Below are 13,657 nucleotides of genomic sequence, written 5' to 3'. Positions count from 1 at the left end.
AGACGCATTTTATATAAAGAAGACTATTTAAAAAGTATCACTTCATACTAATAAGAAAAATAAAATAAAAAAATAAATAAATGCATCCAGCCAACTCATTAAAAAAAGATGATGACAGTAATAAGAATAAAGAAGATCCTTTCTACGATTAAGAAGAATTATTTTATTTATAACAAAAATTTAAACAACCCATGTGAGCACATAATACTGGCGTATTGGATTGCCCGGGTCAGTTCGAGAAAGGATAAAAGTGTACTAAAAAACCTTTTGATAGGCAAAAGGGTAAAAAAGAAAGAGAAGGGAAAAGGAAAAGCAAGATATATCAATAAATACTAGATTCAGAGTTACGTATCCAGTTTACAAGTTTTGTACCAAGGGGGGCAGTTTTTGGAGGAAGTTTACCATGATGGAGATAGTCAAGTTCAAAAAGTATAAGGCATATAGTAGGCCAACGAATCGTCCAGGCGGGAAAGACAGATGAGTTCAAAGCTGATGAGATTGGTGGCATGCGTTTTTGTTTATTTGGTAGCTTATTTAAGAGGAAGGACAAAGGGTCGGGTTCGGTCAAAGGCATTTGCAATCGTCGATGCATATGTAGACACCATATAGCATGGGATCTTGTGAACAATGCATTAGGATGATATATGCACGGTTTAGGGGCACCACCAGGTAACCAACCTAGACGCCAGCGGACTATTCGGCTGCGTTCTGCATTTGACATAGGTAACCAGAGGATAGGATCGATACCTAGGGTAGGACGGCAGGCAGACAAGAGAACGGCATTCTTACTGTTTCGTTGATCACCAAGATTATCTTTCAGATATGCTTTACAGATACCAGCAAAAGCGCGAGGATCATAAATATTATCGTCAAAGGAAGCAGTATACCGTTGCCAAATAGGTGTTTTCGAAAGCTTATACCATTGAGAATGGCTTGAAGAGGGGCGTATATGTGGTAAAAACTTGGAAACAAGAGTATCGTCCGGAGAGTAGATAGACCGAATTAAGAATTTAGCTTGCAGGAGGTGAATACATTCCTTCATTATGGGCAGGTTGACCAAGTGCAACATAACTTTAGTTGAGGACCGAGAAGATCCTTTCTACAGTTTTTACATTTTAAATTTAGACGATGTTAGTTTTTTTCTGGACAATTTGCTTACCTTTTTTAGACAAAATAAGAATGGAAATCAGACAAAAGAAAATTAGTATTCAGAAGAATAGAAAAAAAAAAATAGAACTCACCTGTATCAAGGTTTATCATATCAATATCCACCCCTCAGGCAGATTCGCGGCCTTCATTGGATGGCATATGGCGGAAAAGTTTTCTGGAAGAAGCTTGTTGATTGTTGCGTAAAGGGCGTTTCAAAGATTGTCTCTTGAATCGAGTTGGGCGGCCAAGCCCTTCTCGGTGAGACTTCAAAATATCGCGAAAGTTTAAGACCGCAGCAAGATCTCGGTTCCAAAGGCGGAGGGACTCCAAACATTGATGATTGAGGCATCTATAAAGACCTCATTAATACGTATTTTTTTTTTAAAAAAAAAGAAAGAAATGAAGCTTACCGTAAGAGTCCGTGGCATTCCACCTTGTGATATTTCGAGCGACGAAAAGGTCGTGGGTTTTGAACTTTTTTGAAAGTTTCCAGTTTACTGACCTTACAAGTAGGGCACAGTGAAGACGTTTTATGTTCATCTATAAGTAAAACAGAGAAACCATGCTTCTTGAGCATCCTTCTTACGCCTTTCCCACGAATTGGCTCTTGGTACTTTGTATTTCCGGCATTCTAGTCCCCAAGGATGAGAATAGCATCGTCTCTAAATTGTTGCTTCAAAGTCTGTGCTAAGCGATGATCGGATTGTTGTTTATTTATGATAGATGATAATTTCAACTTGCGAAAGGGAAGCAGATTGGCATTTTTGTGGGGTATGTTTTCGTTTGAGTAGTACTCTCGAAGTGGATCTTCGACTATGGAACGTGCTTTGAGATAGTCAGAGAACTTGTCTACTTTGATTGCTGATGCTGAAAATTTTGATAGATAGTTTTCATGCTCCTTTACTGACGTAGTTTTTTTTTATGTCGCGTAGTTTCGTAAATTTTCTTTTTTTCGTCTCGACCGCACACTGGTTGCTGGTGTATCTGTAGGTGTGTTTGTCTTTTCCAGATTCACTATTCTCCTGCATGCAATAGAGCATATCTCTTCGTCCAGGATCAATAAGGACACATCTTCCGGTAGTTTCCTCGAGTTCAGTTTTGGACAACAGATGTATGTATCGAAAGTTGTCGTCTTCTTCTAATCTGGTACCACGCGTACCACCCTTTGTACTCTCTTTATTTTGCTTCAACACCGACACACCTACACCATCAGACTGAATCATTCCGCGAAATTTCAAAGATTTTGAAGCACCTTGATCCTTCATGCCCTTCGATGAGTGGTTGACTATTTGGCTCCAAATGAAGCCTTTGTCTAAATTAGATCTATTTGTATTACGCAGAATATGATTGTTCACGATCAACGTATCAATCGTCATATAGCATGGCACATACGTTCGACGGAGCGGAAAACACATGAATGATTTGTAGCCTAATTCTTCACAGTACTTTGCTGTCTTGTAATATGCTTTAAGGTGCTTCAAAGGCTGTGTCTTACAGTCATAATATATACTTGCTTTCATAAACTCGCAACGCGGCCCATAAGTACCAAAAAATTCTTTAAGAAGTTTGACGCCCTTGTCGTCCAAAAGGGTTACTGGCATACTCTGTGTATTCCCGGAGGCAAGGGAAAGCTTCAATTGGGTTAACGGCTTTGTGATTTCGTCAGAAATGATTTTCTTGATATCATTCTCGCTTTTCTTGGATTTCTTTAATTCTTGTTTCCTCTTGGTTATCTTGGCCTTTTGTTGTGTAAGGTGGTTAATGAACATCCGGAAACGATTTCCAAATTGTAATATGACTGAATTTTTGTACGCTGTGTCGATCTTCGCGCACTCATATGCTGCTATTTGTTGCGCGTATTTCAACTCGATGGGATCATACTTGGTTAAGATACAATACTCGTTTTTATACTTTCGTATTAAATCTCTATAGTCTTTAGTTTTCGTTGATTTAGAAGGTTTACGATTTTGTTTGGTGAGCTCTAGGAACACTTCAACGTAAAAGTCCTTTTCAGCGTGTTTTTCCAGATCAAAAAACTCGATTCTTTCCAACTCATTGATGAATATAAATTTTGTCAATGCAAAAGTATGGGTAACAAGTATGTTAACGGTTGATACAAGATCTTTTAGCCTTGGTATAAGTTCGTGTCTCCACTGTATACCGGAAACAGATGTCTTTAAAGTTATTACTTTTAAGTGATTTATTTAAGGCCAATATAAAAAATAAAGATCATTTAGGAAGAAAAAGGCAAAATATAAAAAAGAGTAAAGAAGTGAATAACAACATTTTCGTTGAAAGTTTATAAATTTCCACGATCATGTGTGACTTCATCATGATATGTAAGTATAAAATGTGATAAACTGGCGAGGACAACAGCACTGGGTACGAAACAATACCTGAAGATATATCACCCATCATTTTGGAAGCAATAATCGAATTATAAGGTCGCTAAATATGTAAAATGGTTTGAAAGTAGTAGAGCACATACAAAAGTACTGTTCTATGTCGTATTCTAGACTTCAATTTTCCATAATCATTCTCTCGCCTACCGTGTATTAAAATTTATCAAACAAAATATGGATATTTTAGATAAGCAAGGAAAACATGGAGCCTACATTGTTATGGACAAATGCAGGATTCTTCATTCTGAATTTGTTACAGATTGTATCAAAAAAAAAAAGGCGGTTACAAAGCATTATTTATGCTGCCCTATTCACCTTAAACCCTATCGAAGAATGTTGGTCAAAGGTCAAGTCTCACACAAAATGTCATTTTTTGATAGAGACAGATCAATTAACACCAAGGATTGTAACTGCTTGTAAAACAATTATCCCAGATGACTGTCACAAAAGTCGTCTAAGTTATTATTTGACAATTATCAGTCAGCATAGGTAAAAAGCCTAAGCATAAATCTCTATTATTCGTCTGAATATTAATTTTATTTTGTCTAAAAAAGGTAAGCAAATTGTCTTCGATCGTCAGTAAAGGTGATGCTTCATATGGTAAACCAACCATCAATGAAGGTTAGGGTGTCCATTCTGCAGGCCCAATTCGTTTTCCGTGCTATTGATTTACCGGATGATACCTTGCTCGCTAAATTACTTCCCGAACTTCACGCCTCCGCTTTCAACACTCAATGGTATAAACTCATTCAAACACCATGCTGGAGACTCTATACCGCCAATTCCATTCCATTAGACCAACGCTCCTTTCGAAAACATCGTCAATAATTTATGAAGAGAGTTTTCAACAACTACGTGACGAGACACATTCTGTTTTGCTTTCCTCTTGCCGCCCTAATCTGATTATTGACCCGAAACTCTGGTTACCCATGACACACAGTGAGCGTAGTCGAACTATTCGATGGCGTCTTGGTTGGTTACCCGGAGGAATACCTAAAGCCTGCCCATATCATCCTCATGTACACTTTTAGTCGGTCATACGCCACTGAATGCTTGCACATGCACACTCGTTTATTCTTGCCACGATCAATTACAGATCCCCTTTCCTTTCTTTTAAATCATCTCCCTCAGCATAAGCACCGAAATTCTCAGGATGTTTCTGCCTGGCTCTATTGTTGGCCAGTTATGTGCACCATTCTACAGGAAATGGATTACTTAATGCACAATAAACTACCCTCTCCACTTCTTGATCCATGCAGGAAATGACTCAACTGGTTGTCTCTTTAAACTTGTTAGCAATATTCCCCTTTCTTTCTCACCTTCTATTCTTCCTTTCCTTTACCTTTTTACCTCTTGTCCCATAAGAGGGTTTTTAGATACTTTTTTTCACATAATTTGAACTGACCTGGGCAATCCAATATAATAAAGATACTGTGTGCCCAGAGGTCGCTTTATAAATTTTAATTTATAAAAATAATAAAAAAAAATGTCTAATCGTATTAAGCATCATTTCAAAAGATGACTACTAATTATTTTGAAACACAGATAAACTCTAAATAATGCTTTATTTATGTTTTCAAGTTAAAAAAAAAAAAAAACCTAATAGGGGCGTATGTAGGACAGCTGCTTTTGTGCAAAATCCAATAAAAAATAAAAGTTAGTTTAATTTTATCTTTTTTTTTTTTTTTTTCCAAGCAATTATAATTATATAAAAATGAACAAGACTCCTATAGCAATGAAAGATGGAGAGAAGAAAGAACCAGCTAAGGTGTATAAATCTATTGCTCCAACAACAGTTGCTACAACAAATAGAAGTTACAATTCTTCTAATACACAACCACTACAAAAAAATGTTCCTGCATTTCTTAACAAACTTTATAGGTAAATTTAATTAAATAGAAACAAGAATACATTATTTATAGTTTCTTTAAATTAGTATGGTCAATGATCCCGAATCGGATGATCTCATATGTTGGGCAGAAGATGGTGCCTCTTTTTTCGTAAATCGTCAAGAGGAATTTGCTCGCAAAGTATTGCCAAGGTTCTTTAAACATAATAAATTTTCATCTTTTGTTCGACAGCTTAATATGTATGGATTCCATAAAGTACCTCACTTACAACAAGGTGTGCTAGAAACAGATAGTGAATCAGAACGTTGGGAATTTAGTAATCCTCACTTTCAACGTAATCAACCAGACCTTTTATTACTTGTTACTCGTAAAAAGGGTCCTGCTTCAGATGAGAAAGAAATCTCTAATATTGATCTGCAACACATTCTGGAAGAAATTCAATCTATTAAAAAACATCAAATGAACATTTCAACACAATTACAAGCAATTCAAAGGGATAATCAAGCATTATGGCAAGAAACCGTACAAGCTAGAGAAAGACATCTTCGTCATCAGGAAACTATTGATAAAATTTTACGATTTTTGGCATCTGTATTTTCGAATGGTGAAAAAAGGCCTGCAATATCAAGAAAGAGAAGATTTTTGTTGGGGCCTGCTGAAGGAGATGATCATGAAGCTGAAATTGAAGATGGACAGCGTAATAATGATATGAATAATAAAACGAATATAAAAAATAATGAACGACCTAAGAAGATGGCACGTCAACAAGATTCATCAAACAGTTTAAATCCTGCAACCTTCAATATAGAAGATTATGTTAATGAAAATAACGATTTAATAGGATTAAGCACAACTTTACCTGCTCACTTGAAAAATTCTGCTACAACTACACCTTCATCCGATTTAGAAGATGCGATTGCTTTGAATGATCAATCCAAACATGGTAATGTGTTATTTAAATTCTTAAATCGTATTCATATTTAATTAACATTTGTTATGATCTATAAAAGATACATCTTTGTCATCCTCAAGTGATTTTTCGAGTATTTCTAATGTACCACATCTACAAAATCTTCAAAGCTTGGTGTCATTAGCACAAACTAATCCCGACTTACTTAATCAATTAACTAATGAAACTCTTTTTAATAACAATTCGTCAGCATCATTTTTAACAGCTTTACAACCACAGCAATCTCAATCCAATCATCATCATCCTGTTCCTAACTTTCCTGTAGCTTCAACTAATTTACCCACGACTGTTACATTTCCAAATATGGCAACCCCTCTGAATACGACCTCTAATACAAACAACACAAAGTCTTTAACTCAAGTGACAAATACTATTTCTAACATTGCAAGCTCAGCAGATGCTTTAAATCAAGACATTGACGAATTAGGATTAAGTTTACAAGCTCTAGCTCAACATCTTGGATTTGATCCTACAAAAATTAGTACACAATCATTGTCTGAAACCACAGGTCAAACAAAAATAGAAGATGGACTCCATGAAAGTGACTTGATAAATATGGATGAGTTTTTAAACACATATGGTAATTATCAAGCAGGCTTATTTACACACACACACAACTTTATTAATGATGTATATGTAAATATTAGGTCCCGATATCCCTTCAAATGAAAATGTATCTGATATTTCATCAGCCACTATCACAGATATTCCCTCCATTTCAAGCACAAGATCGCCAAGCCCTGTCGTCTCAGCGTCTAATACAATAGATCAAGCTAATCATTAAAATATACTTACTAATATTGCAATGCTATTTTATTTACAGGGATTTAATAGATACTACATTTGAAATATACCGTCTATCTTTTCATAATAAATTATATGAATATTATTGTTATATGTATTTAATATATGTATTTTACATATGTATTATATAAAAGGTTATGATACAACGGCTAAAGTAGATCTACTCGTCAGAGACACCATTAGATTTTCAAGTCTATTAGACATTTACAAAAAAGATAGGTTATAAATAAAAATAATAATAATAAAAGCTTTTTTTTTTCCTTTTACTTTTCTGCTCTTGTTTTTGCCTCTTTGGCTTCATCTTGAATAATAGTCTTCAGCGCTTCAATATCTTGCTCTAACTGTATATTCTTTCTTTGTCCTAATTTTCTTTCTTCCATTTCCTTTTTTAGTAACGACTCCAAATCATTAAACTGTAATTGTATATGATCATTTGTCTTGTCTTTTGTATCTATCTCATCTTCACGTTCTGATATTTCTTTTTTCAAGGTATTGATTTGTAGATCCTTTTCTTCATTTTTTCTTTTTTCAATTTCAATCGTTTTACACAAGAGTTCACGTTCAGTTTCTTGATCTTTTAATCTCTGCTGTAATTGTTGGATTAGTCGGCTGTGCTCATGTAAATCAGATTGCATTTTATTATCAATTATTGATCTCTCACTTTCAAAGGACTTTAATTGTTCTTTTAAAGTATTATTTTCACGACTGATTTTTTCAAACTGAGATATAAGGGTTTCATTCTCTTCATATTCGTCTTGTACTTCTTCATGCATCTTTGAAAGCATAATAGCTTGATCTTCGCTAAATTGTTTCGTAGTGTCAAGTTCTTCATTTACTTGCTCTAGTCTTTTCCGTACTGTTTCTAATTCTCGTTCTAAATCTTTGCATTTCGTCATCCATTCCGATTTTTCCTTTTCCAGCAATAAACGAGTCCTCTCTAACTCTGTCTGTTGTTCCTCTAATTTCTTTCCCTGAACTTCAATTATCTTTTGTTGATTCATGCTCTCCTTGGAAAGTTCTTTCATCTGATCCTGAGAGACAGTCAAGACTTGCTCAAGGTCTTCCATCTTTTTATGGATTGCATTTTCTTCACCATACGAGTACTGAAGCTCCCTTCGACGGTGATATGCCTTCCATAGCTTAGATTGCTTGATATCAATGTAGATTCGAGCATTGCGTTGAATGATACGGATGAATTTATCTTGATTTTGACGTTGTGAGGCCTTACGTTGAGAGATGAGTCGACGACAGGCGGCCTGAAGTTGAATGATAATTTCAGATAAACGTATATCTCGTTCTTTCTCTAGTCTACCTAATACGCCTGCTTTAAAGAAAACCTTAGTACGCCCAAGTTGATATTGATTAGGTTCGATTTTCCCTTTCACAGATTCAATTAACATCTGACATGCTATACGATGATTTTGTTCATGTAAGATCAAGTCTGGCGCTAACAGTTTGTATTGTTCACGAAATTGTTGAAATAAAAGACGGTTAGGGTAACCCATGCGACAGATACGAATACCTTCAAGCACACCATTACATCTTAACTGATTTAAAACAAGTTGAGGTTGAATTTCACCAGAACGCTTACGATCGTTAGGAAGGATACAACGTACAAAATGAGGATGTGTATTTTGTAACGTGTTCATGAGTACATTAAGATGTTGTTTATGTTTATAACCAATGGTATGAAAATTTCCGCCTCCTTTACGTGTATGTATAAGTGGTCTTGTAGTAGTAGTAGTAGTAGTATTAGTAGCTTTACTATTAGTAGTAGTAAATTGTTGTTGTCGAGCCATTATCATTGAAGAGGAATAGTTTATTGGTATTGCGTAATCTTTGAATAAAGTGGCTATATGTGAGTTAGTAGATTCTGCAAATAAGCGTGCTATATGTTCATTTAAGGGATCTTTGCCACGTTCGATCCAGCCAGTTGTAGAATACTTGACCTCACCAGCATAATGCTTAATAGAAAAGCCTTCGTTATAGATATCACGCTTGAAACGTGGATTAGAATGATTTTGCTCGATCATCTTGGCTAATAAACGTTCATCTGTACCCTGAGTAAGACACTCGTCTTCTAAACAAGATAAGATACCAATAGGATTCTTTATACTTTCAATCAAGTTAATTGTAGGTTTTAAATCGTTACGATAATCAAATGAGTCATCATATTGGATATTTTCCCTTTTATATTCCATTTCTTCAAGGACGAACATATTTTGATTAAAAAAATCTTGCAGCTTCTCATTCGTATAATTGATGCATAGTTGTTCAAAGCTGTTCATTTTAAAGATTTCAAATCCTGCAATATCGAGTACACCTATAAACCGTTCACCTTCAGAGAAGGACATACCATCAAGGGATACAGGACCATCAATAGCTGCATTCACCCGATGGACAAGTCGACTAAAGTTACGTTCATAAAGAACTTTAGCGAGTGCATCCAAATTATCTTTTACTTGATGTGTCGACTTTGATTGAATGACCCATTCATTTCCTGCTCTGATCTTTGGCTCAATGAGATACTTTTTAAATAACTGAGGGGATACACCCAAATGGTCGCATGCCATTTCATATTGACTAATATCAACACGGCCATAATGATTACTTACAACAATGTTACCTAAATAAAGTACAGCAACAACCGTACGAAAAAATTCGAACTGTTCTTCCTTAGAGAAGCCCATGATATTCATAGAATGAACGAGTTTATTATATTCAGCTGCATCGTCTACACCTTGGATAGTATGATTTGAGTTTTTGGTATAATTAAAATCAGCAGGACAATTCTGATCCACTTTTAATTTAGCTATGAAAATGTGTATATTATTAGGAATATCCTATTTTCACTACCCACCACCACCACTTACTTTTCAATTCAGGATCCTCTGCATTCAATAACTGATAGAATATGTGATAATTTCTTTCTTCTAATGTCTGACTATGAACACGAGATGTCTCTAACAAGTACCAATCTATGAAGGCACCATAAATATCACCATTTCTATTAAACGCAATTCGTATAAATTTGCCAAACCGAGATGAGTTATTATTTCGAATCGTCTGTGCATTACCAAAAGATTCTAAAATTGGATTTGCTTGTAATATCTGTTCTTCCAATTTACTCCTTTGTAAAACATCAGTCCCAAAACCATTACTTCCATTACCAGCAATAGATGCTAGGTATTGAATAACAATTTTAGTGTTCTCAGTCTTTCCTGCACCTGTTTCTCCACTTTTTTTTTTTAAAAAAAAAAAAAAAAAAAAAAAAAAAAAAAAAAAAAAAAAAGATAAAAAAAAAAGAAAGAAAACGGATTAATGATAATAATAAGGTAAGAGAAATAATATTTAACTTACGTAATTAAAATAGACTGATTTTCCTTGTCATGAAGCATATCATAGAATGCATGGTCTGCGACAGCATATATATGAGGAGGAACTTCACCACGTCTTTTCTTTCGATAATACCTAATATTTTTAGTAGAATAAATAGGTAAACTACGATATGGATTGATTGCGACTAAAAAAAGACCTGAGTAGGTCTAATATATATACATGTCAAAGAGTGAGTTAGTATTATACTAGATAAAAAAAAAAGGGAAGAATTACATACATAGATTTCATTTTGCTTATATCTTTGTATCAAGTTATGAACAACAGCTGGTTCATGCATGTATAATAACTCTGCCATATCTTCCACCCTATCAAACTTTGGTGGGTTCATCATATATACCTGATTTTTCAAGACTTTTTCTTCCTATAATACATATTATTTAATAATAATGATAATAAAAGAGCCTCCTTCTCTTTATCAAAGTTATAAGAATACCTTTGATTGATCTTCATGCTCAACTAATAAAGTATCTTCAGATATTTCACCGATCACTCTTACTCGTGCAAATGCTTGAGGGCTATCTTTTTGTTCAATCCAAGCTAGTTTTTGTAAATTAAATCCAGCATCATAATCTGCTGCTGCTGCTGCTGCTGCTGCTGCTAACCCAAAATTTTGAGATTTATGATACACTTCTGTCCCATGACTATAATATAGAGTTCCAATTACTGACTTGTTATTAATAATTTTGTTCTCTGGTGGTGTCATTTATGTAAATAAGATTATAGTTAGGTGGTAGGGAGGAACAGAAAAAAAAAGGGGGGGAGAGAGAGGGAGAAGAAATGCTCTTTTCAATTTGATCATTTTAACACCATATTTGGTCATGAAAAAAAAAATAAAAATAAAAATAAAGCAAAACATCATACTGAATATAGTAGTATGTACTACATCAAGCATCAACAAAAAAATATAGTATGCCTAAAAAAAAATAATTTATCTTCAGTATGGTACAGCCAGTACGATGGATATTGTCCCCAATTAAAAAATATTTGTCAGCAGTTGAGAAATAATTGTTGCAAAAGAAATTTCAATTTGTCGTTTTAGGAAAAGCGTATTGTCGCATCAGATTAGCTTAAATTGTCGTAGTGTTTTCCTCTTCCTGAACTCTTCTTTTTGTTTAATACATTTTTTTTTGTTTGAGTGATGGAGAGATCTTTTTTATTACGAAGATGGGCGCGATAACCTGTACGACGAGAAGTGTATGAAAGTGTATGATCTAATGGAGGGTGTTCTAACTGAGATAACCCAATCCTAATGCGGTCCTTGAAAGACTAACTGATCAAAGCACTTGGAGAAGATTAAAACCGCCTAAGAAGATTGCTGTAGAAAACATAGTTAAAGTAATGCTAATTACGCCGGCAAAAAATACAGAAAGTACCGTGACAGGCAACGAGATGACTTTATTGACAGAATGATTGAAAGTGCTCAGGAAAGAGGTCTAGCTACCCGGTTCGCAAGAGAACTTGGAATCGAACCATGTGTGGCTCAAGGATGGTAGAAAAATACACAGAGAAACGGAAGAAGTGCCTTACAAAAAGTCTTCTATACGTTCTGGTCCTCAGTCTTCTTTCACCGACGATCACAACGACTTTTTGAGGAATCTAGTGGACTGTGGACCCCTCCTAGCTTGCTGTGGGTAAAACAGTGGGAGAGGTTAGCTGAATAATTCGAAAAATTTAGCATCTCAAAATCTCAACTCAATAATCAATACCCAAAGAAAATTTTCCTTGGAGAAAATTGTGTTGAAAAAAATTGTGTTGAAAAAAAAAATCACTAGTTGAAAAACCAAAGTTAGTTTGTTTCCAGATAGAATAATGAGTATTTATGATAGCAAGGCTTGAAACAACTTCAAGCTATACCCTGAAGATGAACAGTCTTTTGTACAGCAATCAGATTATGAATGCTCATTATGAATGTTGGCTAGTTTTAGTCTTATTCTGACAATGTACATTCTAGTGATGCTGAATTTATTTAACCGTACATAACTTACCTCGAGAGGAAAGAAACTCTAGGGAAAATATACAATAATCTTTTTAATATTTATACACTGTGCTATTATAGTCTTTCACCACTTTTGTTAATGAAAGAATTATACGCTTAATTATTAAATATTATTAGAGAAGCAACTTTATTATAGAACACGATTTTATTAAATTGTTTTTTTTTTTTTTTTTTTTTTTTTTTTCATTTTTATTAATATTATAAAAAAAGATGCTTTTCTTAGTTCTCAAATCTCTTTAGGAGAGACTTGATACTAACAGGATTAACCACGAGAAGGTGAAAGCATATCTAATCCCAAAAATAATATTACAACCCATACAAATTGATATGGGCTGTAATTTTTTCTTCTCCCTCTAAATTTCTACTTGAAAGATAAACGTCCAATTTCAACTAGTAGACACTTGGCAAAGTCCAACCTGGCCCAAGCCTTGCTAGAAGAAAAAGATAGGATTCCTCACCCCATAACCCAATAAAAAAATACAGTTGGATGTAAGTTTCATTGGAAGCCGGGCTAAACATTCTGACCTGTAGCGTGGCGAAGTGGAAGAAATCCAGATACATGAAGTGCACGACCTGACTATTGTTTACCTGAGAATGTCCCTTCTTTGACCCCTAGCATCTACTTTTGACTTAACAGTAAATACAAGTTGGGATTCTTCAACTAAATAAATAGATGAAAAAACCACGGTCAGAAACGTAAGCTGTGCATCCTTATCTATTTTTATTTTATAAACAGCAACTAGATAAAAATAAAAAGAAGGAAAAACCTCCAAAAAGAAAAACAGAAAAACTAAACCTTGAGATAAGCCCTTTCAATGGTGCAGACAAAGAGTACGCTAATCTCCCTAAAAAAGGAACAGGTTTACAATTTCCAACCCCAAGTATCCTTTTTATTCCCCTCCTCCTTTGGAAATAAATCAAACTTGAGCAGTCAAAATTCGATAAGGTCCCATCAATTATCTAAGGTTGCAATAACCCAAGGTGAAGGCGGATATGCATGTAGTAACCAAAAGAGAGTCTAGGCCTCTCCTTTAGCCATGTTATAAACGGACAGTTCTACAAACTCAAGTAAGCCAAGCTATGTGAC

The 13,657-nt window shown here is 34.7% G+C and overlaps 7 protein-coding genes across 7 annotated transcripts; 5 read left to right on the top strand and 2 right to left on the bottom strand.

Moving 5' to 3' along the window:
• Positions 1-1,275: 1,275 nt before the first annotated feature.
• BX663DRAFT_488971 (uncharacterized protein) lies at positions 1,276-3,567 on the bottom strand (the record flags this gene model as incomplete). Its single annotated transcript, XM_051524854.1, has 6 exons — positions 1,276-1,498; positions 1,560-1,689; positions 1,736-1,809; positions 1,887-2,016; positions 2,054-3,337; positions 3,546-3,567. 6 exons carry the CDS (start codon positions 3,565-3,567, stop codon positions 1,276-1,278), a joined length of 1,863 nt encoding a protein of 620 aa, XP_051379728.1.
• Positions 3,568-3,660: 93 nt separating this feature from the next.
• BX663DRAFT_181643 (uncharacterized protein) lies at positions 3,661-4,099 on the top strand. The gene has a single exon (XM_051521686.1). The coding sequence runs from the start codon at positions 3,754-3,756 to the stop codon at positions 4,042-4,044; it is 291 nt and encodes a 96-aa protein (XP_051379727.1). The 5' UTR covers positions 3,661-3,753; the 3' UTR covers positions 4,045-4,099.
• Positions 4,100-4,309: 210 nt separating this feature from the next.
• On the top strand, positions 4,310-4,688 carry BX663DRAFT_520273 (uncharacterized protein; the record flags this gene model as incomplete). Its single annotated transcript, XM_051529098.1, has 1 exon — positions 4,310-4,688. The coding sequence occupies one exon, from the start codon at positions 4,310-4,312 to the stop codon at positions 4,580-4,582; it is 273 nt and encodes a 90-aa protein (XP_051379726.1). The 3' UTR covers positions 4,583-4,688.
• On the top strand, positions 4,578-4,962 carry BX663DRAFT_520269 (uncharacterized protein). Its single transcript, XM_051529097.1, has one exon. The coding sequence runs from the start codon at positions 4,611-4,613 to the stop codon at positions 4,815-4,817; it is 207 nt and encodes a 68-aa protein (XP_051379725.1). The 5' UTR covers positions 4,578-4,610; the 3' UTR covers positions 4,818-4,962.
• A 303-nt stretch (positions 4,963-5,265) lies between these two features.
• BX663DRAFT_488969 (uncharacterized protein) lies at positions 5,266-7,155 on the top strand (the record flags this gene model as incomplete). The annotated part of the gene is made up of 4 exons (XM_051524853.1): positions 5,266-5,432; positions 5,488-6,344; positions 6,412-6,951; positions 7,019-7,155. The coding sequence occupies 4 exons, from the start codon at positions 5,266-5,268 to the stop codon at positions 7,153-7,155; spliced, it is 1,701 nt and encodes a 566-aa protein (XP_051379724.1).
• Positions 7,156-7,681: 526 nt separating this feature from the next.
• Positions 7,682-10,902, bottom strand: BX663DRAFT_399956 (P-loop containing nucleoside triphosphate hydrolase protein; the record flags this gene model as incomplete). Its single annotated transcript, XM_051522205.1, has 5 exons — positions 7,682-8,877; positions 8,941-9,987; positions 10,049-10,413; positions 10,536-10,720; positions 10,792-10,902. Coding segments are annotated over 5 exons (2,904 nt in total), but the record flags the coding sequence as incomplete, so codon positions are not given.
• Positions 10,903-11,840: 938 nt separating this feature from the next.
• On the top strand, positions 11,841-12,101 carry BX663DRAFT_520264 (uncharacterized protein; the record flags this gene model as incomplete). Its single annotated transcript, XM_051529096.1, has 2 exons — positions 11,841-11,909; positions 11,945-12,101. Coding segments are annotated over 2 exons (192 nt in total), but the record flags the coding sequence as incomplete, so codon positions are not given.
• Between the last annotated feature and the right edge of the window lie 1,556 nt (positions 12,102-13,657).

Source organism: Cokeromyces recurvatus, assembly GCF_025118155.1.
Source record: "Cokeromyces recurvatus strain NRRL 2243 chromosome Unknown BX663scaffold_28, whole genome shotgun sequence".
Lineage (NCBI taxonomy): Eukaryota > Fungi > Mucoromycota > Mucoromycetes > Mucorales > Mucoraceae > Cokeromyces > Cokeromyces recurvatus.
This window is presented reverse-complemented; position numbering and strand designations above follow the sequence as displayed.

Bases quoted from the DNA above. Each gene is read 5' to 3' on its own strand.
- BX663DRAFT_181643 (XM_051521686.1), top strand. From the start codon at position 3,754: ATGGAGCCTACATTGTTATGGACAAATGCAGGATTCTTCATTCTGAAT.
- BX663DRAFT_520269 (XM_051529097.1), top strand. From the start codon at position 4,611: ATGCACACTCGTTTATTCTTGCCACGATCAATTACAGATCCCCTTTCC.